The sequence below is a fragment of the Manis javanica genome, chromosome 6 (genome assembly GCF_040802235.1).
Source record: "Manis javanica isolate MJ-LG chromosome 6, MJ_LKY, whole genome shotgun sequence".
Lineage (NCBI taxonomy): Eukaryota > Metazoa > Chordata > Mammalia > Pholidota > Manidae > Manis > Manis javanica.
This window is the reverse complement of record NC_133161.1, coordinates 13,469,013-13,492,281: the sequence shown is the minus strand read 5'-3', so window position 1 is coordinate 13,492,281 and position 23,269 is coordinate 13,469,013. Positions and strand designations below refer to the sequence as shown.

Here is a 23,269-nt window from a genome sequence, read left to right as displayed (position 1 = left end):
GGACACACAAGCAGTATTTTTGTAAGTGGAGTTACATAATTAGGGCATGGACTTGCATGATAATTAGCATGTGTAATTAGGCACAGACTTCTTGTCCTTTAATTAGACAATCAAGACATCTAATTACAAAATTAAAATGTAATTACGTGGCCCAAGATCTACATATTTCTTTGTACCCATTGGAGATTACATTTAGAAAGTAATTCCCAAAAACTAGTGAAGAAATGAACCTAGAAACTAGACTCAAGGATGTGGAAGGAAGTGTTAAGTGGACTGGTGAAGTCTCGTTTGGTCTTTCCTCTTAAGTGGGAGGAGAGTTAATATAAAATATCATAGTCTACTTGAAGCAGTAACTTCCATCCGCTCTGTTGTCAACTTCTGGTACTCACGCTCATGGAGAGGGATGTTGGCATGAGTCATCCATGTCCATCCCATGTGGTTCTTCGATGTGGTTTGCAATTACTCTTGAACATGGACTTCTATGTGATGTCCTGGGAGTTCATTCAAACCCCAAATGCAACTAGATGGTGGAAACCTCTGTCTGGAGAGCTGGGAGGAAGACCTTCCTTCCCTGCCTGCCCTGGCTGGGTTCTGCCTTGTGGCTCCTTTAAAAGTAGACCTGTTGCTCAGAACAACACAAACCAACACTGGGAAGGTAGGTTGTGCTCTCCCTGAATGTCTGAGGATTTGACGAAAAGTTCTTATTTGAAGTGCTCCTTATGGGACTGTAGGTGGGAAAGGGAGGGGCAAGGACTATAGCAAATAGGCCAGCTTTCTCAGGATAGGTGAGTGAGACTTGGAGCCCGGTTTTGTTTGTTATGTTTTGCTTTGCTTTGTTTTAAGTTCCAGTGTCCCTGTGAGCCTGGCTGTAGTGATACTCTCTATATTTTTCTTTGCTCCTAAATTGAGCTTTGTTTGATCTCTGCATGATGCTAAACACCCAGTTTGACTCATTAATTTTTCTGCACTAACTGAACTTTTGACCTAATTGGCTGGCTGATTAGGGTTTACAGCCATATGTCCAGGTTTTTCTAAGCCAGTTCTGACTTTAACTGTGTTATCCCTCTGTTCCCATAAACAGTTAGAATATCCTAGAAATTCCAATGTTTTGACAGCCACGCTGCACTTCTCAGACTCCGCTTTCTCCTGGAAAGTGGCACAGAAATCTGTTGGGCCACGTTTCCTGATTTTTAGTTAAGAAAATACGCTTTCCCATAAGGGTTCAGGCCATGAAAATAGAGACATAAAGTGGTTGTAAGTGGTTGGTGATTAGGTCTTGTCTCCACTGTTTGTGTTCCCTCTGTTCCTATTTTTTATTTTTCCCTATTAGGCCATAGAATGTGATGAGGGACAAATTATGTGCAGGGGTCAGTTTCAACCAGGAAAACACAAATCAACACGGGGAGCTTTCTTTCACCATCCTTCCTGTGTTGCCTGGCCTTCTGAAACCATTATTCGCAGTAGAGGTAGAGGCGAAGGAACTGAACTGGGGAGAGGAGCATTTTGAAAAACAATGTACTGATGGAAATTTTAGGTGGGGGCGGGGCATTTGGGTTACATCATCTCTAAGGAGTCTTCCAACTGTGAGATCAGAGTTCCTCCACCGCTAGCCTGCCACTCAATCAGGAGGAATTTCCTGGGCTATGTTCCGCACATTCACTGCAAGCCTTCTACTCTGCAAACCTTAGGAGCTGTGAGCTAGAAACTTCTGCCACCTTCATTTCCAGACAGCTCACAATTCTGATTTCCTGTTAGGTCCAAAAGCACAAACACAAACTTTGAGTCTCCTGTGCTTTTCCCCTCAGGTACTCCACATCACCATTTTCAAGACTGGAGAAGTTGGGCATCAGACATCCTAAGCCTTCTCCTTTTATTGGAAACTGGACCTTTTTCCGCCAGGTAAGGGCTGTCTTCCGCCACCGTGCTGAGCCCAGTGCAGAATTACCCCGCAAAGAACTGTTCCTGTCTAGGTCACCACCCTGTGTGGTCTGTTTGTGAAGGTGCTGTGACGGGTCTTCTCTACTGGAATGAATTCTTATGTGATGACAATGTTCTATTGCTTGTCACTCATCAACTTGTATTGAGTCTTGTCATCTATTCACCCCAACACTCGATTTACTGAGTATTTAAATGTGCCAGGTCCTGGAATGTGGAAGTAGTAGAAGTTAATTAGGCCCTCAAGGAAAAACATCAAAAAATGGTTCAACACCAGATGGGATATACCCTAGTTCTAGATGGGGGTGGTATGGATGGAAGCTGTGGCCGTCCTTCGGAGAAGAGGGAGAGTCACAGGGCTAAAATCATCCTGGAGGACTCCCTGGAGAAGGTAGTCCTGCAGATGCAATAGACGCAAAGACAAGGACACACATACCAGGTGGGGAGTGACACTGTGTGTGATCACACCTACATGAGGGACAGGACACAGCTAGATGGGCAGTCTGGACAGATGGACTAGAAGCCAAAGGCCGCGGAGGCTTGGGGAATGCCACTGAGAAAGAGAGATGGCTGGGCGCTGACAGTGTGGGAATGCAAGGGAAGAGCAGTGATGCACTGCTGCCTTTCCGCAGGAATGGGACACCAGAGCAGCAGATCACCCTGCAAGGGAGAAGGTTCAGGTTAGGTCTGCAGAATCCACCTTGTTGAAGTGTAGGTATGAAGTAGGGGGTCTTGGCCTGGGGTGCTGGGTGTGCAAAGAGAAGAATGTCGGGGGTAAAATTAGCAACTCTGGGGACTAATTAGGTATACATAATTCAAGGCAAAATGAGTCAAACTTGCCCCTAAGTTTTGAGCCAGGGTACCAGGGAGAACGGACATGAGTTGACAGAAACAGAAGGTCAAGAAGGCAGCTGGTTTGGGAGGTGACTTAGTGTTGCCAGAGTGAGGCACAGATGGAAATGTCCAGCAGGCATCTGTGGTGTACCCAAGACTCTATCTTCTAAGGGTATCATGTTTTTTATCTCAGACTGGTTTTTCTCAGAAGCCAGACGGTTTATGTTGCTAACTCGTGGGGGTGCTGCCCTCAGACCCAAATAAGGAGCCAGCAGACCCTGCCCATGAAGAGCCACTGAGGCAAACAAAGGCAGGCAGGACTGCACTGGTGCCAGTCCTGAGAGCAGATCACCGAGGCCTCCCTACCCCTGCCCTCGGACAGCCCGGCCCTTCGTCCTGGAGGGCAGTACTGAGCTAGTTCTGTCTTTTTCTCCTTCGCCTCAGTTTCTTCTCTACTCTTTTCTGTCCAACACCCGTTTTTACTCCTTATTGCCATTGTTTCTCTCTTCCCAGTGTTTTTAAAATGCCTCCTCCTTCCATCTCTCTCAGGCGTGGCCAGTTCACACCTTTAAGCCCATAAACAGCCACCCCGTCCAGGCTGCGTGGGGGATCCTGGAAGTGCGCGGGACACAATCTCTAAGGGTCAAAGGAGAATAAACCAGACAGGAAATACATTTCGCATATTTCTGGAGGGAAATGATCAGTTGCATTCGGTTGAGTAATTTAGCATTACCTTTTGAGGAAAACAGTATGACTATTGATACAAAATGTACTGTGCCCCTGCCTCTGCATAATTTCCACATAAGTTCATTTTCAGCTCATCAACCTTGTATGTAAAAATCCTGCAAAGTTCTTTCTAGAACATAGTAATTTCAGTGACTATTCTTATATTCATGTAAGCTTTCCTTGATATATGGCACACTTAGACTGAAAGATTTAGTGAGAATGGGACATACCTCCAATATGTAAGTATCTGCCTTATATATTCACCCCCATACTGCATTCCCACAACACAATGGATCTAGCAATTTTCAACCCTTCCATACAGCCTCTCTGTGTACCTTGGCACACACACTCCATCCCAACTACACAACTCCATTCCTACAAAACACAAGGGGTCTAGCATTTTCTGACCCTCCACCCCATGGGTATCTCCAGTTATATTCCTTTCCCACTGCAAAGTGTTTCATCCTATGTGGAGTTACTCTAAGTTTCTTATGTTTTAATAAGCTGATTTTACTTTAAATTTTACTTACACCATGATAACTCAGAATTTGCCATAATTTGGATAGACCCAGCAGAGCTTTCCACCATATTGTGGCTGTGAAAAGAGGCTTTGCCAAAAATAAGGATAATATAAACCCAACTGCAGAAGGGAATGTTCACATAGCTGAGAAAGCAAACAGTTTTCAAATATTTTAGCAGCAATTATACACAGATAGTTTAAGTACAGATAATCTCTTCTGTCCATTAAAGCAGAACTGACTGAGGCCTTTCCTTGGTAATATTTTTGTTTTAACCTACTAGTTTATTCTAATACTCTAAAGTAGTTGGAAGCAATGGAACTTCAATTCCTTTCTATTGTTTATGGAGTTATGTTCTCACTGTTTCAGACTTTATTTCTGAATATGTTTGAATACTTGAAATTCTGCTTAATCTTCTTCTGACTATAAGTGCTGTGTTTCTGCAGGGTATCTGGGAAAGCCAAATGGAGCTCAGAAAGCTGTATGGACCTCTGTGTGGGTAAGAGAGGAGCCCCCATTCTTCTACCATATGTTGTGATGTTTGTGTGTTGAATCAATACGGGGTAATGACAAGCAAAGGAATAAAGGAATGTTGCATGTCTTTATATCTAATGAGGGTCCGCAAAGAGAGTGCCCAGCAGTACAGATGAGGCTTCTAGAAGAGGCCCCAGGGTTGCCCACGGGGGTACCGTGCTGACTTGGGAAAACACCACTTCCCAGCCTTTAAGCCCCTGACCAGCTAAATCCAGCCCCAATGCTTGACTGTCTCTTACCATGGGGCAACAGTGCATGCTGCAAGGGGACACGGTGGCCTCCATGCCCAGTCTAATTTGCCTTGATCACCCATCTCCATGAACTTATCTAAACCTTACTTGGACCTGTTTTCACCTCTTTGGGTAAACTGTGCTGCCAGCTGTATGACCATATAATCCACCGTCCAATCCAGGACACTTTCAAAAGTGACACAGGGCGTGAAAGGGGTGTTAACAACTAGCCAGGACAAGAGTGGAAACCCAGCCTGCCCCAGCTGTCATGGACATAAGGCCACCTAAGTTCTCCCCATGTAAAGTTTACAGCCCTTCCCTTTATTTCTCCTGAACTCCCCCTTTTTATTCTTCAGAGCATGCGCTCTTAAAAAAAAAATTCCAGAATCTGCTGAACAAACCCATGTTCAGACCATTTCCGCTCTTTAGGATTTAACAGACTTGAGTCCCACTGATGCTCAACACGTGTCTTTCCACCCTGGAGTCCTCATCTAATATTTAGTCTGTTCTCCCACAACTTCTCCTCTGCCTCTAGGTGATTTTTAGCAGCTCTTTTCCAGCGCTCCGGATCTGTGATGACTTTGTTACGTGCAGTGAGGTGCCTCTGTGATCCCAGTGTTCCTCCTAAGGGGTCTGGTGGTCTGTGAGCTCTTCCACCCAGAATACACGATACTTGTTCTGCCAGTGATGACCTTCAAAAGGGACTGACTTGCATTCTTTGTGGAAATGGCCCTGCCCAGCAGACTGGCAGTTTGGGCCAAGTTCTTCTAACCATTAGTTAGTTCGCTATATAAGTCTGCAAAAGTAATAAATTAAGATGTCACACTAGATGCACTCTGTATTAGTTTGTTATTGCTGTATAACAAACTACTCTAAAATACAATAACTTAAGCAACAAATTATTATTTATCGTGTGTCAAAGTTTGGCTGGAATTGACCTATCTAAGCACCCCACTTAGCTAGGGAGCTCAGGCTTCCTAGTGTACCCATAGGCCAGCTGGGGAGGGGTCTCACCTAGGCCAGGCTTAGTGGGGCCAGCCCTCCCCCACTATCTCCCATCCTGCTCGGAACAGCAGGTAAGCCAGGGAAGGCTCTTCCCACGGGGAAGACAAAGGCTCAAGACAGCAAACCCAACAGCACAAGAGCATTCAAGTTTGGCTGCATCATGGCTGCTAACGTCCTACTGGCCAAACCTGAAGTCAGGGCAGGAAGCTCCCTCTGCCCGCGGTGAGGCCATGGCAAGTCACTCGGCCAAGCCTGACATTAATGGAGCTGGGGGGTGTATTCCTCTGGTGGGAGGGCGTGGAGGCAGTGCACAGCCTCCAATAATGAGCAACTTGACCTCACTCCTTCAGATCGCTTTTAGCTTGGCCTTTACTTACTTTTTTTTTAAGTGCATACCTTCTTGCTTTAAGCATGCTAGGTACTCAATAAAGGCTCAAGGGATTGAACTGTTTACCTTTCTCTTACTCTTGTACTGTTCTATTGCTTTTTAAAAGTTCTCATTCCAGATCTCTCTCCCCAGTAGTCTCATTCTGCAGCTGACTTGATCCTGACCTTGGAGACGGTCCCATATACGGTTCTGAGACACAGAACGACAGGAGCTTCCTCAGAGTTAGAGCCAGGCCTCCCTGGGGTTGACTTCTAGGAATTGCTTTCCTTGAGGACTTCTTTTACAGATTTTCAGGGTAGAGACTTGGGTATTTTTAAATAACTTTAAAATGTCAGATGAAGAGTTTAAAGGGCTCTGTATTAACTGGTGTGCTGTGGTGTGTGTGTGTGTGTGTGTGTGTGTGTGTGTGTGTGAGAGAGAAAGAGAGAGAGAGAGACAATTGGTTTCCTTGACAACAGATGTCCAATCAACTTTTTCCCCAACTTTAACTAAGTCAACACAATTTATCCATTTAATTTCACGAAAACTGAAATCAAAGACAACGATTTCAAATGAAGTTGGAGAGAAATTCCACATCTCCATTCTTTGTCTCCACCTTTGATGAAAAGGAATAGAAAGAAGGGTGATGGCATCATTTCTTCATGCAAAGCTATCAACTTTTTCTGCTTTAGAAAGAAAAATGGGCCATAAAATGCTGACTTCTTTTTAAACGTGTCCATTCCTCGATTAAGAAACAGTAGGGTGGTGGGAGAAAGTCCTGTTTGAGCTCTCTGACCTTGATGCTCACCTTTTAAAAGAAAGGGTTGAACTAGTCTACACTTAAGATCCTTTCTAGCTCTAAAAAATTACTTTGTTACTGCTTAAATTTTAGGAAAATGTTTTCACTGATCGGCAATGTCAAAGATGGGCTATGTTCGATGAAAGACCCTTCTTTTAGGAAACAATTTGGTTTAAATTATCTTAACTTTTAGATCTAATTATCATTAGAAAATAATATCAACCCTGGATTGGTTCTATTAATAATTGAAATAACAGATTGGTTCACCACCCAGCAAGTGAAATCCCACACTGGTGATGTTGTCTAGAGATGCACGGTGCCCTTCGATAACAGGACAGCACTCCGTGTTGGGAGATGTGTGGGCAGAGGGGACCTCCTCTCTGCTCAGGACCGGAAAGCCAGATGTGATGATCATTTATGCTTACTATCTGGTTGTTATCATAGCAACTCAGAGTTTGGGTCCCCAAACTGGAAATTGGTTCTTTATCCATTCTCCCTCCCACGTAGTGCCACGGAGAAGCTTTCTGCTTAGAGGGGTTGATAACACCAGTGTTTATCACCATCACCATCACCCTCCCCCCACCATCACCCCTGAGAACCAAATGTCTCGCCAATTATCACCTGCTCTGCCAGACTCTGCACCAATGAAATTACCCATGTTGCCTCTGTCTTCTTTGAACTTGAGTGTATACCTAGGAACTGGCATGTGCACTTATACACTTTTTATCCACAGTACTTGACTGGGACTCTTTTGAATTGCACAGAAATATCCTTGGCAACATAACATGAGGCAAACAAGGCTTTCTTGCTTTAGATGACCTCAGTCAATTAATGATTACTGGTTATGTCCTTCATCTGAGAATGAGCCCCACATTGGATTTATATTCCTTTCCAAACCTTAAAAGAACAATATCAACATAATCATCACACATTTGTGATTGAATATAAACAGAATGGAAATTATGTCGACAACCGAAATCCCACACTGTTGATGTTACCCAGAGATGCACTTTATTATTTGTAATTGGCTTTGTAATCCAGTCAATGACAAGCCTTATTATGCTATTACTATTAATTGCCTACCAGTAGTTACAGAGCACCCTAAACTCAGCTCATTTACAAATCCTAAAGGCACCTACTGGAAGCTCCTTTTCTCCCCTCCTCTCATCTTTCAAGCGATAGCTCTGCAGTTACCCTTTCATGTAGCCTCACCCCCATTTCTTCAGGCCCCCACAACACTGGAGTCTTGATTTCCAACATCGGCTTGGCCTTCCTGTGCTGAATCTGACTTTCACGCCTCCTGGTATCCATCACCTATGCCCCTCCACTCCATTAGCAGCACCTGATCCCTTGTCCCTTCATCAAACCAGATTTGTTGAATCTCATATACTCTTATTAAGACATTAAGTTGCAAGTCAGTAAACATGCATATTGTACATAATTCATAAAGTACAAACAGCTACACAGAAAAAAGTAAAACTGACTCCCACCTTCGACCCTTAACCACTCCTCAGAAGCAACCTCCTCAGAAGCCATTTCCTAATACTCGGAAAGATACTATATGATAAATACTGTTCTTTACCCTGTTGTCATTAATGATAGTTGGGAAATTGTCCCATTTCAATATATTCATTCATCTTAAATGTTATCCAGTTTTTTTAAGGATTTCTTTGTATGGACGTATCCTAATTTTAAAAATAGATTTTCAATTGATGAACACCTTTTGCTATAAACAACACTGGAGTGAAAATTCTTGTATATACACCACTGATATCTTGTGTAAGTATGTCTGTAGGGTGAATTCCTACAGAAGGAACTCTAAGGTCAAAGATTAGCTACGTTTTTATTTTGATAAGTATTACTAAAGTGCTGTCTGTAGGGGCTATATAAATTTACACTGGAATAAATAAACATATGAGGGCACCTAGTTCCCTCAGGTGAATGATATTAAAATGTGTGGTCACAATTTTAAATCTTTATCATTTGATGGTGGTTTTAATTTCTATTTCTCTAATTATGAGCAAGTTTGAGCATCTTTTCCTATGCTTAAAGCCCACTCTACTTTGTTTTCTGAAGAATCCTTTGTCCCTCTTCTATTGGGTTATTGATCTTTCCCAAATTTATTTGTGGAAGTTATTGATATATTAAAGAAAATAGCCCTTCGTATTTAATATATTACACACATTTTCTCCTTTTTAGCATTTGTCTTTGGCTTTGTTTGTTGCATATTTTTTCCAATCATAAAATATTTGTTTTTGTATTGTTGAATGTAATCAGTTTTAATGGTGTCTCATTTTGTATCTTACTCAGAAAGGCTTTTTCCACCAAGGGCTATTTTCCCCCAAATATTTTTTAAAATTCCATTTTTCTAGTGGTTTTTTTTTCGTTTACAAAATTTAGGTACTTGATACCTGAGAAATTTATTTGTGGGTCAGGATGGAAGTAGGGATTCCCCCCTTATTTTTTCCAGATGGTGGTGTTCCATCTGGAAACCCATCCCTTTTCAACTGATTTGAAATGTCACCTTTATCGTGTATTAGTTCCCATATGTATTTCTGACTTTTCTGCTCCATCCTCTGCCTAACGCCATGCAGTGCTGCACAAGCACCCTGGCTTGGACATTACACATCCAGCCCCTTGTTGCACCTTGCAGCAGTAGGGGGTTCTAAGAACATCTTTGCAAGTATCCAAATCTGAAGCAGTCTGTCTCCCAGGGCACCTTGAGCCTTGCCCTGAAAAAAATCAATTTAGCAAACAGACAGCCTTCCATATAAACGACGGGGTACTTTCACGCCCACAGGAGGTAGAGGTGTCTCATATGCCTCTAACTTGGAGGTTTTTCCACACCATTTTTATTAATTAGTTAGCACACAGGAACTAATAGCACCTTGTCACCTGGTGAGGAAGTTGATAACTCTGGGATACATACGGAAAAGCAATGAAAACAATAGGGTCACCTCAATGTTTTTTTAAGTTCAGATTCCATTGCACCATCTATTAGGAGAGTGTGCGCTCTGGAAGTGACTGGGGTGTGAATGGTTCTCATGGAAGAGCTTTTCACCATTTCGGGTATGTCCTGTTTAGATGAGGTTGGAGAGCAGCTCAGAGAGAGTTAACTTTAAATGTAGTCAGATGGTGATGTCATCAGCATGTGGGAGATTTGCTGACCTCCGTCTGTAGATCAAGAACTCTGAGATTTAAAGGGAGCTGAAGGACTCAGCCTGCTGTACCCCCGTGTCACTTGATTGATCTTTGGCTTAGAAGACACAAGACACCTGAACACACTGGACTTGAAAATGTGGCAGAAGCTGGAGGGGGGTGGAAATGATCCCTGATTAGTTCAAGAAAATACAGGTGTTCAGACCACACTAGTTAGCTGATATGGGGAGATCGTTCTCATTTTTAAATTGGATTGAGCCCAACAGAACCACAGGTGAAGAATGGCAGAACAATTAGGTGGAAATGAACCCACAGCAAAGAGCTGCACAGACATTGCTGCACAGGAGTTGAACTTTAAGTTCAGGCTGCTGATCTGGAGTGCATCCTCAGAATGAGATGCATTTACTTAGTAACCTAAAAATGCAACTCAGTTTTAAGAGGAACTGCTGAAAATGAAAACATACTATGATCACTGAGAAAACACAGTATCCTTGAAACTACAGAATCCTAAATTATCCTAACATTTTTGGCCATGAGTCCAGACTGGGGGCAATATTTGGGTCCCCTACTTTGGTAGAAGTCGAATTTTTCATGAAAGTGTTGAAAGCAAAACAGAATCACAGTTTCAAGCAATGTGATTCCGGAAACCAAAATTTATATGAGACCTGCTGTTGGTCTATATGGCATAATTATTGAAATTATTCAGTGATTTAAATATCAATATTCCCATTGCTCAAAATAGATCGGTCACTAACACACAACCTGTGTCATGTAAGGGCACATTTTTAAATGAGTGTTCATTAAACTTTACTGCATTTTATGGGGGTACATTATTTTATAAAAGCAAATACCCAGACATAGTGGACTGATTTTTTGGGAGGCCTTTAAGAATAGGGAGAAAGTTGTCAACAGGGACATAAATGATAATTATCACCAATCTCAATGCATAGCCCAATAGGTAGAATTATGAAAGGAACAACTGTCCTCATATAAATAGGCAACTTTGACAAAAAGGGGCAGAGGAATTCTGTTCGAATCCAATTTTTCTTGGATGTACCTTTAAAGACTCTTTAGCTTGCCTGTCCCTATCATGATCTCTTGTTACACCAGATACTGAATTATGACAAAGTTTCCATTCTTCCTTATGGTTTAAGACCACCTTCCTTTCGCGTCTTCATCCAAAGACCCTTCTAAATTTACCCGTTTCTCTGGACTTCTGACCTCTTCCCTTACCTGTCATTCCACACCACTTCCTTTTCTCATTCTCATTCTCTGACAACCTATAGGTGATGGTTGATGCATATTTTAATGACTACTCCTATTCAAGTCTTTGTGACCCACACTCAGAAAGATCAACATCCAATATTAATTCTTCTTCTTTGGATAGACAAACATCAGAGCATGCCAACCTACAATAGAAAACTGTGGGGTTCAAATTTCAGCTCAACTCTATATTTGCCGCTTGTTAGCGTAACGAATTTACACCAATCACTTCCCCTTGGAGCCCCAGTTTTCTATATAAAACCAGGGATTTGACTAGATCTTTTGATACTTTGTTTAATTATGAGCCTTAATAAATAATATATTTGACATTGTGATCCAGTTCACATACACACACCTGAAATGAAATTTTACAAAACAGTATATTGTTTACTGTTAAGATCCACTTTAAACAGTCCTATTCTATTCTATCCTTTCGTGAAAAAAAACAAAACAAAACAAAAGAAGCTGATCACAACCCACCAAATTGGTTTCATAACCACTAGTAGCTAAGAGGAGCAATTTGAAAAACAAAGGGCTGAATGATATCCGAAGTCCTTTCCAGTCCCAAACCAGATGACTACAAACCAATGACTCACCCCGAGCTACCTACATTCAAAAATTTGAATAAGCCCCAGTTTTTGCACCATTGTGGTTTAAGAATCTGATAAATCTCTGGCAAAACCAGTCAAAGCCCACAGTTGGCAGCTGAAGTGGAATCTGAGCTGAAACACTGTTCCCCCAAAGATGGGCTCCTGCCCCCAGCTGCGGACCCCAGGCTACTGCCTGCTGCCAAGGAGCACCTTTCTCCTTTAACATCTCAAGTTCAAGGAGTATTAAAATCATTTCCCAGCCCCAACCCAGAATCTTTCAAGCTAAAAAGCTTACCAATTAAAAAGTTCACAATTTAAACCATCACTCTGTAGGATTTTTCCATTGAGCATAAATATCTAAGTCATTCATGTGGATATCCTACCTCAGCTGGGTATGGCCATCGGATTGCATACCTCCAGAGGATGGGGCAGCAGGCAGGACTGACCTAGAAACAGGAAATAGCCTCACTGTGTGTGCTGGCCAGGAATGGAAAACTGACCAGGCTATGGGTGCTGACAGAGCAGGTTCTGGCTGATGAGCAAAGCCCAGAGTGTCTAGAGTAAGAAACTGGCAGCTGCCTGTTTCAGCAAACACTGGCCATAGAGGACCATCCAAGAGAAAGTTGCCACAGAGAAGGTGTCGGCTGGACAATATCAGGCATCCAGTAAAGCAGGAGTCCAGGCCCAGTGGACATCAGGGCCCAGCAAGGGGGTGTTGCAGGCCCTGAGAAAGGAATCTGGCCATACCACAAGCAAGGCCCCAAGGGCACAGGCCCAAGGACAAGCCACACATAGACACTCCGTCCTAAGAGCATGACGTGAAGCCCAGGACTCAGAAACCAGACTCAATCCCAGTTGTCAGCTGAGGTCAAAAGGTCCACCCTGGCTGGAACAGATTGAGGCTGAGGATGCTGAGGGTGGGCTGGGGCTGCAGGTGGGGGACAAGGGGGAAGAGCAGAGGGCTGCAGAGGCTGGGAAGTCAGCCACAGACTTCCAGATTTGCAGTCTGTGATGTGTGTTTACAAAATCCACCAGCTATATTAAGTTCAAGGCGGAAGGGAGCTCATTGTCCATCAGTGACAATCAAATGTGACATCAATAACACTGTTACCCCCCCACAGGACAGCCCTGCACAGATGTGTTCTCAAACAATGGGACATCTCAAATGAAACCTGCATAAAAGCTTTATTTCTAGCTAATATTTTTGAATAATAACTTCCATATTTAATTGAATTGTACCTGCAACAAATCCAAGTTGTTCAACCCAAAATGCAAAATAGAGTTACGTAACAGCTCTGAATCACTGTGACATTTGCCAAGGCATTCTCCCATCTGGAAGGAGGTCCAGATAACACATGGCATTACGAATTTATCTTCCGTCAAGAGCTCCTTTGCGCAGATAATCTCAAAAATTGCATGTATTTACCTAATTCTTATGGCTCTTAACCCTAATTAACTGAGAAGGCAAATAGCATTCCTATCCTATCCAAATAGAATGACAAACCATCTTTGATGTCATCATTAAAAAAAATCATTACTGAATTCACAGAAGCAATTCCCAAATCAAATAGAGCTTTAAGTTCCTCTTTGATCATTATTTTCCTGAGCGGAGAAACTTTCTCCAAACAAGTTCTCAGAATCCTTGAATAATGAGAAAAAAAAATTTTTTTTAATCTTGTTACTCACATAGGGCAAAAAGGCAACTAAATGTCTAAACCAAATTATCTGTATATACAGAGTATAAACTTTCAAACAAAGTCATGCACTATCACACATAGGAAATTCTACTAAATTTTGAATAATCAGAATCATTTTATTTTTAAAATGGAACAGGTTCCCCTTTCTTTCTCAAGACCTTTAAGTCTCTTAGAGTTTGGATTGTTTATTATGCATTTCCATTATTCCTGGTCAGTCTTATGTGTAACATTTTTGCAGCTGCCCACACGAAGTAATTTCCTTGCAAGGGATTGCCAGGTTTTATGATGCCTACATGCCTGGAGCAGATCATAGAAACTTAACTACTAAAATAAATTCCTTGATTATTCTTTGCATGTCAAGACCATGCTCATAACAACTTCTTCACTATCTCTTCCCTAAACTGCAACAGTTTTGCAAATGACTACATGGAGTTTTCCACTCTGGGTAAGGCTCTCAGTATTGGCCTATTTTTCAAAGGCCTGACGCTCTGACACGTTCTCCAGGCTGCCCACATTAACCACTAAGGAGGCAATGTTAGAAGATGATGCTATTTTTGCCTCTGCTTAAAGAGGAACTTAGTACCCTTTGCCCTGGCATAAGGCTGGTGGATGGCCTGTGGCCACATCAGGTGGGCATGGCCAGTGTGGTCTTCTGTGTTACAATACCCACCAGCGCCAGGACCCCCAGGAAGGAAACCCAGGTCCTCCTGATTAGCCCCCTTCCATCTTCTCCACTGCAATGCCTCGTGCAGATTGACCACCAGAGAGGCAATTGTCAGAGGGCCTCCCACTTTCCTTTAAAGGGTGTCCAGAATGCTTCAAGTTCTCTGACTCACCACCAGACCGCAGGTGGTGCCTTATGACGGCCATAGCCACCAGATCCTTCCAAAAGACTCCAACTGAAATATTCTTAACTGCTTCCCCAGAGTCTTAGACTTCTCTGCCAGAGTTTAAATTCCCCGACCATCCCATCAGCTAGAAGCCTCCGTTCTTTGTCCTCCTTAGCCTGGGAGCTCACTATGATATGCTACCTAGTGAATGGACACAGCCTCCTGATTCTGCCCTCTTTCAAATCCATGCTTGTAAATGAGCACCAGGCTTCAGAGTCTGAGACCCTACAACTGACGCCCACTGAAAAAAGATTACACCTGAGTAGGTGGAATGGGTCTTCATGTTTCTAAAATGTGGCTAGTAGCAGGAACTCTACAACCCATGGCTCTGTGGGGTTGATGGGTCTCCTGGTTCCCAGTCAGATCCAGATGTTGAGGGTGGCATGAAGAACATCTGGCTGGAAAACCCTGTTTTAAATTGTGGTCAAATCCACCCAACATAAAGTTGACCATTCTAACCCTCTCTAAGTGTACAGTTCAGTGGCCTTAAGTACATTCATTCATATTGTTGTGCAACCTTCACCAGCATCCATCTCTAGAACTCTCTTCATCTTGAAAAACTGAAACTATGCCCATTAAATAAAACTCCTCCTTCCCCCAGCCCCTGGCAGCCGCTGTTCTACTTTCTGTCTTGATGATTTTGACTGCTCTGGGGACCTCAGAGAAGTGGAACCATACAGTACTTGCCCTTTTATGAAAGGCTTTTTCACTTGACACTGTCCTCGGGGTTCATCCATGTTGCAGCATGTATCAGAATTTCCTTCCTTTTTAAAGCCGAATCGTATTTTATTGTGTGTATATACCAATTCTGTATCCATTCAGTTGTTGCTTCCACCTTTTGGCTGTTGTAAATAATGCAGCTCTGAACACGGGTGTACAAATATCTCTTCAAGACCTCGTTTTCAATTCTTTTGGATATATAACCAGAAGTGGAATTGCTGAATCAGGTGGTATTTTTATTTTTAATTTTTAAGGAGCTGCCATACTGCTTTCCATAGCAGCTGCACCAGTTTACACGTGGAGAACATCTTAGAGCAATGCTTCATTGTCTCTTTGGCTATGACTGAGTGGTCACTGCTTCTTGCCTTCAAACCTTAAGAGTGAATTCCAGAAGAAACTGAAACCTCTCCTTGCACTCTGGAACCCAGCTGGTCAATGTGAAGCACACATTCTGATGGGAATGCACGGCCCCAGGAACCTTGCCCCAACTTCCTGTTGACTATAAGCCAGTGAGCACGTTCCTTACCAGACTAGCCCCGTTATCAACAAACACTTGTACTGTACCATAAATTCAGTTCATTTTAATAAATTCCCAGTAGTCCCCACCCGGAGCCCCCTTTCCCCTTATCTCACTCTCTGCCAAACCCCTTACAATTTATGTGTTTGCTTTTCAATTCTGCTTTCAGCCCCCTCTCCAAGCTTCCTCTTTCCCACCAGGTCACTGTGGCCTCTGTGTGTCTCATATAAATTTAGTCCCCTCTGTCTGGACTCTTGTTGACTTCTTCCTTCTCATTCACGGGGCCTGGGCTTCATCTCTCCCTGGTACCAGCTCTCCAATCTCTGGGCTTCCTAGTGCAAGTACTCCGTCAAGACCGCATCCCTGGGATTGGTAGCTTATCAGTTTTCCTTCAGTGTGTTTCTTTCACACAGTCTTTCACCGTTTCAGAGGCACACGTGACCATTTGCTGGAGGAGACACACTGAATTTCCCCTTGTCCCACAGTCTCTGCCCTGAGTTTGTGCTCAGGGAGGTTACCCAGCTCCCTAGCTACCCAGGTGAAGGAGAGATGGCAGGCGGCCTATGGAGAAGTGCGTGCCCGGGCATATAAGCTTGGGGGAAAGGTTAGAGGTTTGGGTTGAGATGGAGAAAGGGAGAGTAGAGGCCGAGCATGTGCTAAGAAAAGGTGGTTTGGGGGACACCATTAGAGAGGGCAGCCCCTGGCAGTGCCAGGGGGAGGCAGACCCAAGGAAGTGGATTATTTGAAATACGTTGGGCTGGTGCATAGAGCAGAGACAGGCTTGGTGAAAGGCAGATAGAGGGAGGGGGGAGGATGGAATGTGAAAACAACCACCCATGCTAACAGCCCCGGTGAGCAACCCCAGTGATGTGGATCATCAGAAATAAAAGGAAAAGAGAAGGAAAATTTTTTATAGGAAGTGCCCTACAGCAGCAGAACTGAACAACTCAATGATTGTAAGTAATAAGAGACTGGTCAGCATTAATCACCGGCGCTGGCTTTGAATTCTAGAGACCAAATGGCCAAGCCCACCGTAATGAGGAGGCTGAACAGGCGGAGGGAAATCTTTTGACACAAGAGTTGGAGCTACAAATGTGACCCTGGGTCCCAGGTGGCTTAGGAACAAAGCACTAAGGATCCCTCAGCCACATTAAGGAGAGGGGACGCTGTGAGTCACAGGCTACACTTGGAATCTGGAATCTCTGGCCTGTCATCCTTCAATAATCTAACAGGCCGTTTTCCATAGGGTGTTCTTTGGACCATTTCCACTGACAATTGTTACACAGAAAATAAAAGGGGGAAGTTCCCTTAGTCAATGTTGGAAACACTGGGTTAGTCAAAGGAACACAGGTTTCTTTATTGTAGGTGATCTCAGAAACTTTTGTGCAATAATGTGCTTGGAAAATCTCCGAGGGAGAAATGTAGTATGCAGTGTTTATTTGACCACCGAACTTTTTTTTGTTTTCCAGAATATCTCTTGGGACTAGAATATGGAGAACTGGTTTTGAGGGAAAACATGATCTAATAAATAGCAGCATTTTACTCATGAAGAATTTCACATAAAAAACAGCCATTGATAAGAGTAGCTTATTTTACCATTGTGAACTCAGTGTTGCAGCCCATAATTACTAATTAGCTGCATTTCAAGGCTGTGTGTGTGTGCGTGTGTCATGTGTGTCGTGTGTGAGTGTGTGTGTGTGTGTGTGTTTTGTGGTGTTATGGAGAACTGGGAAGACACCACCACATTTTGCATGTTCATTTACTCCCTTTTATCCCCATATCTTTCTCTCCCTTTCTATCCCTAAAAGACAACCAACCATTCCATTGTGCTGATTGTGGGTTATTGTGGGGTTGTTTTTTTTTTTTGGTACACGTTCTTACAAACTGTGTATTACCATTTTGTGTGTGTTGCCTTTCGCCAGTGCCCATGTGTCATAGAGCTCCTTCTAGGCCTTAGCTTTCCCTCTCAGCTCCATGCTTTGAAGCCCCGTCGTGTGGCTGTGCTCCATCGAGTCGGGGGCTCTAACCACAGCCCGTCCCTGCGTGCATACCTCTCCGTCTCCCAGAGCCAGACACCTGTGGCCTCCAGCAAACAGTGCTGTGGCGCACATCCCTTTGTGGACATGTGGGCTCATTCTCTGCACTATATGATTTTGCTTTTATGACTCTAAGAGACATACAGCTTTATTCCCTGGGGCCTCTTAGGTAGCAGATGTTATGACTACGTAACAGTTTTTCAGTCCTCTGTATGGTTCTTGTCCTTTCAATACACGTGACCACCCAACAACCCCTCGAGCTGGGCTGGGCCGGGCTGATGGTGGTGACCTCAATGTATATGCAAACGTAAGTGACTTGAGGACAAGAATGTTACGTGGCAAGAGGCAAGCACAGGGCTGTGCAGGTTCTCCTTTTTCATCCAAAGCTTTTTCCAGTCACTGTCCCTTATTGCTGCTCCTTGGCTGCTCCCAGCACTCCTGCTTAGGATGTTGGCCCTGACAATAGGTCGCTGAGTTCCTTGTTTACTGTCCCACTCTCCTGCTAGCATGCACCCTCCACAAGGACAGGATCTCTGTCTCTTCTTTGTGCCCACTTAGTGCCTTCCCAGCGCCCACTTAGTGCCTGACACCTACAGGGGATTCAGGAAACACTTGCTCAGTGACCAAAGGAGTCGCCTCTGAGCCTGTGCCTTTCAGGACAAATCTGTCCCCAAGGGAACCTTAAGCAGGAAGGTCTTGAGATTTTGCTGATTTGGGAAATTACTATTTCCCCAGGACATAATGAAGGGAATTAAGGGAAATCTCTCATCTTAAAATCCATGCTTTGGGTGGATTTTCCCCACCCGAATAGTCTTTGCCCATCAGTGACCCATACCCCATAAAAGTGCAAAACCAATTCACCACCAAGTCAGGCCATCTTGGGATCCACAAGATTAACAGGTGAGGGGAAGGGAACACTGTCCTGATACCCTAGCTGGGCTCCCCCGACTCCAGTCCCTCCAGGGACTCTGGTGGGACTCCTATTTCATGTGTCCCTCCCGAGGGTCTTCTCCCCTAGCCTAACTCTCAGGGTCTGCTCAGGATGCCAGAAAGAGCACTGGATCGGAAGCCAGATAGGGGTGCCGGTGTTAGCACAGCTGGTACCTGCCATGGGAGGACGAGTGACTTAACCACTGTCCCCACCTTTAAAAACTACTGGAGCACCTGCCCCCGCAGCTTGGAGGTGAGGTCAGAGCCGCGCTCTCCGTAGGCACGGCGCCCAAGGGGCAGGGCTCAGCTGGTGGGGCTCAGAGGGACCCTGCCCTCAGCTGGCATCCCAGCAGAGCCCCGACTTCAGCAGCCTAGCCAGCTATGGGAAGTGTCACTGTCCTCAGGAAGCTGGGGGGCATTTTCCCAGCCTTTCCCTGTCCCAGGGAACCCCTGTCCCTCACCTCCTCCTGGTACGGGGTCTCCAGGCGATGGCTGTGGCTCTGGACCCTTTGGGCCTCAGTTTCCTGGCTATGCATAATAGGGTGGGGCTGGAATGATCATCTGGAAGCTTCCTTCTCTCTCTAAATTATAATGATCTGGGCTCCAATTCTTTTTTCTCTGCCTCTTGTTTTTCCCCAGCTGTGTCTAAAATTCTCCTGCCATTAAATTCTTGGAGGCTCTCCTCTACCCAGGCCGCCCGTTCCTCCCTGGCGCTGGGGTTCCACCCCTGGCCTTACTGTCTTTTCAGATTTGATGTTAGCTTTTGTAAAGCCCCTCTATTCATATTCTGAGTCCACATGTCATTTGGGGAGAAGAAATCTGGCCGCATCCTCTCACACGAATATATATCCTGCACGTATTCTACATAATTGGGCTTATACCCACTCACACACACATCACATACCCTCCAGTGCCCCCAAATCTACATGCCTGGGCATAACGTGTGGGCGCAAATATTCAGGGACAGCCAAATGACTATTTTAATGTTTCTTTGTCCCTGTGGTGCCATCTAACTATTTATTTAGTAGCTTGATGCTGTTTGCATCAACAACTTTGCCTTATAGGCTGTTCTTCATGTTTATGATTCTTACTGTGAAAAAAATTGCTTGCCTAACATCTGTTCTGAATTTGTTTTTTCTCCATTTTTATTTATCTATTCCCTATTGAATTAAATTTGCACCAAGGACAGTTACTTGAATTGGACTCTCCAGTGTCCTTCAGGATTTCTATACACTTCAATACATTTCTTAATTACTCTTTTTTTATTGTTATATATACATATATACCCACGCTCATACAGGCAGATTGGTTTGTAGCTTACCTCTGCCTGTCACCCTCTGGGGAATATGTTTTATTAACTGAATAAATTAAATGGGCGGGTATAGCCAATAGAGCAGAGAGGTTTATCATTACAGGTTCGTTTCAGATAATTTTCCCGCTTGCTGCCCGGTTCCCTCCTTTAGCCATAGCTCTGCTCTGGAGAAAGCTTTACCGTAGCTTGACACGGTCGTAACTCACCAGGACCAAGAGGGCCCCTCGCCTTGCAGATGAAGGAGCTGAGGGGCTGGGGAGGAGCCCACTTCCTGCCCCAGAGCCATGAACTCGTGAGGAGTGGAGCACTCCTTGAACCCCCGTCACCGGGCCACCAGGCCTGGGGCCCTTCCTTGGCAGCAAGAGGCCTCCTGGTAGGACCCTGCCACTGCCCACACACCAAGCCATTGCTGTGGACCTGGGCCATTCAAGAGTGCCCACTGGCATGTTTTCTGTGGGTGAGGATGGGCTAGGCTGGGTGACGGATGTGTGAGAGAGGGCAGGGGGCCAGGGCAGGGTACAGGTAGCTTCTCCCTCTCATGGGCTCCCTGGCAGAGCCTTGGTCCTCTGGCCTCTTCCAGGCTAGCTTGTGTGAACTCTGACCCTTGTCCTCATTAACCCCCTGCTCTCACCACCTGAAAACCCACCCCAAGACAAACCAAGCATATTCCCAGCAATAACCAAGAAGTTCCCTCAAAGGTGGCGAGGCCTGCTTTTCCATCTGATTCCTGAGAAACCTACTAGGTGTAGAGACTGTGACCGCCAGATTCAAGGGACTGGCCCAAAGTCACCCAGTTCTAACTCCCAGTGCAATGCTCTTCTAGCTATCAGTTCTCAGCTCATTCCAGGAAGGATCTTCTCTTTCCCCCGCTTTATGACCTTTCCCACACTGGTCTGTGTCCATGTCTTCCAATAGCACAAAGACGGAGGGGACATTCTCCCCACGTCTGAAGAACTCACTGCTGGACCCACCCCAGACATCGTCCACTGAACAGAGATTTCAGTCTATGTGCTGATGGCAGCGGGAGAGACCACACCCCCTTCCAAGAAAAGTGTTACTCATTTGTCTTTTCCTGAAGAAATCTGGCTTCTAATTTAGAAGAAAAACACGGACATGAACCAAGGTGTAGCAGAATGCCAGGGACTGAGTGACCGAATGTTACGTGACTGAACAGACAACCCGAAGCTATGAGTTGAGTAGAACTGGGGGCCAGTAAAAGCAGAGAAGCCTTCTAGGAGAGGCGGCACTTGAACATGGTCTTATAGAATGAATAACAGATGAGGAGGACCAGTAAGAACCGTTAGAGAAAGACCTGGGGATGGGCATGGCTGCAGCCAGGGGAGCTGACTGGTGGACATGGAGACCAAGATAGATTGGCCCCATGACCCTTAGGGAAGCTGTAGGCTACCTGCTGACCACACTCTGAGCAGCTGACCCACAAGTCCTTTCTTGAATGGGGTGCTGAGTGCCTCATCTCAGGGTCACCATGTCATGGAAACTTTGATTCAAATGAAATCTTTGGTATAGCCATGGGGTTGCAGTGGGGAAGTGAGCTGGGAAGCCCTGCATACTCAGCCTCCAGGTGACTGTGCACAGCCAGACCTGCGACTCACCAGCGCTGGCCACCAACGTAGGCAAGCAGGGGAAGGAGCCAGCAGACAGACCTGCAGGCGGACGCCTCTTCTACAGTGGTGGAGGAGAAACAGAAAGAGTGGGTTGAGAGGTTTAGAGGGACAGGGGCCCGGTGACTCTTGGAAAGCAGCGTACAGGTGGATAATGAGAGACAAGGTTCTGAGGTTTCAAACCTGCCAGTAGCAAGAACTGGGAAGTCAGGAGGATAAGAAGTGATTTCCCAGAACAGGAAAGGCAGGCTCACAAACACCCTTCCACTTACTCCATGTATGAGGCACTCTGCTAGCTTCTTGGGGGTGCAAGACAAATAAGACAGGCCTTTGTCTTCACAGAATGCACTGAGTAGTAAGAAGCCTGTCAATAAATAAAGCACAGTGAGATGCAAATCAATAGAGGAACAGACCAGGTGCTATGGGAGCTGTGCAATGAAGGGTCAGGAAGCTCCAGGAAGAGGGGACAGGTGACCTGACTGTCAGAAGGGCTTTCCAAACTAAAAAAATGGACACTGGGACTTCAGAGGGAAAATTGAGATTGAGTGCAAAGGAATGGGGCATGGAGATATACTGTGAATCTGGGGGATCACAAATCACTTTTTTTGTGTGGTAACGCTGTAGGGATGTGGTTCCCAAACTGTGTGCTGAGGCATCCCAGGGTGCCACAGTGTACTCACAGGGGCTTCCTGGGATATTCTCAATATTCCTGGAGAACAAAGCAACATCTGTTGGTAACTGTGAACTACCTTCAATTTACATTTGTTCTCTTTCTAAATTTCCACTCAGTTGTTAGAACATGAGTAATTATTAAGTTGTTTGGACTTTGCTTAAAAAAATGAGACTGTTAGGTACTTCTTTTGGCCTTAGGAGGCTATGAAAAACTACTGAGTCACTGAGGGCACCGTGAATTGAGAAAGTTTGGGAACCTTGGTGGCAAAGAAAGGCAGTGAGAGTGGCTGTGAGCTCTTACCGGGCCCCTTGTTACAGGTCCAGAAGCTTGGGCTTTTTGCTTCCTTTGATGGGGAGCCATTAGAGGTTTATCTGCACCCTTGCAACATAGTTTCTGTTTTAAAAAGATAGATTTGGCCTTGAAGGGGTTGTCAGTCTGCAGGCAGAAAGCCCCAAGGGGAGCTACTGCAGTGGTCCCAGTGAGAGAGATGGGGCCTGATCCCAGCAGTATTAGAGGTTGGGACTGGAATGCTGCATGTTCCAACAACGTTATGGAACTCCTATTGCATGCCCAAAACTATAGGAAATGTTAGACATCAAAGATAAATAAGATGAGGTCCCTGTGCTTAAAGCACCTCCAATCAAGTGGGAAGGCAGCCAAGAAAACAGTTACAATTAGTAGAGCAATCGGGCAAGAAAAAAAGAAAAGTGCTGTTCCAGGAAGGCAGGGGGAACAGCAAGTGCAAAGGCGTGGAGGTGAGAGATGATAGAGGGTCTCAGTGAATCAGGCTGATCATCAGTACTGGCTCTTGGGGCGATGGGGAATAGGGCGGGATGAGGCTGAGGAGCAAGGCAGGTGCCAGGTTGCTAAGGATGTTGTAGCTGTGCTGTAAGACTCCCAAGGCCCTTGATG

General features: G+C 44.9%; 1 protein-coding gene and 1 long non-coding RNA gene across 3 annotated transcripts in view; one reads left to right on the top strand and one right to left on the bottom strand.

The window, feature by feature from the left end:
- TBXAS1 (thromboxane A synthase 1) overlaps positions 1-23,269 on the top strand; it is a 134,749-nt gene that overhangs the window by 29,554 nt on the left and 81,926 nt on the right. Inside the window, exons 2-3 of the mRNA XM_017673205.3 lie at positions 1,806-1,899; positions 4,460-4,512. Coding sequence (XP_017528694.1) covers positions 1,806-1,899; positions 4,460-4,512 — 147 coding nt within the window. The remainder of the gene's footprint in view (positions 1-1,805; positions 1,900-4,459; positions 4,513-23,269) is intronic.
- Positions 1-23,269, bottom strand: part of LOC140849840 (uncharacterized) — a 126,300-nt gene that overhangs the window by 24,197 nt on the left and 78,834 nt on the right. The window lies entirely within an intron of this gene.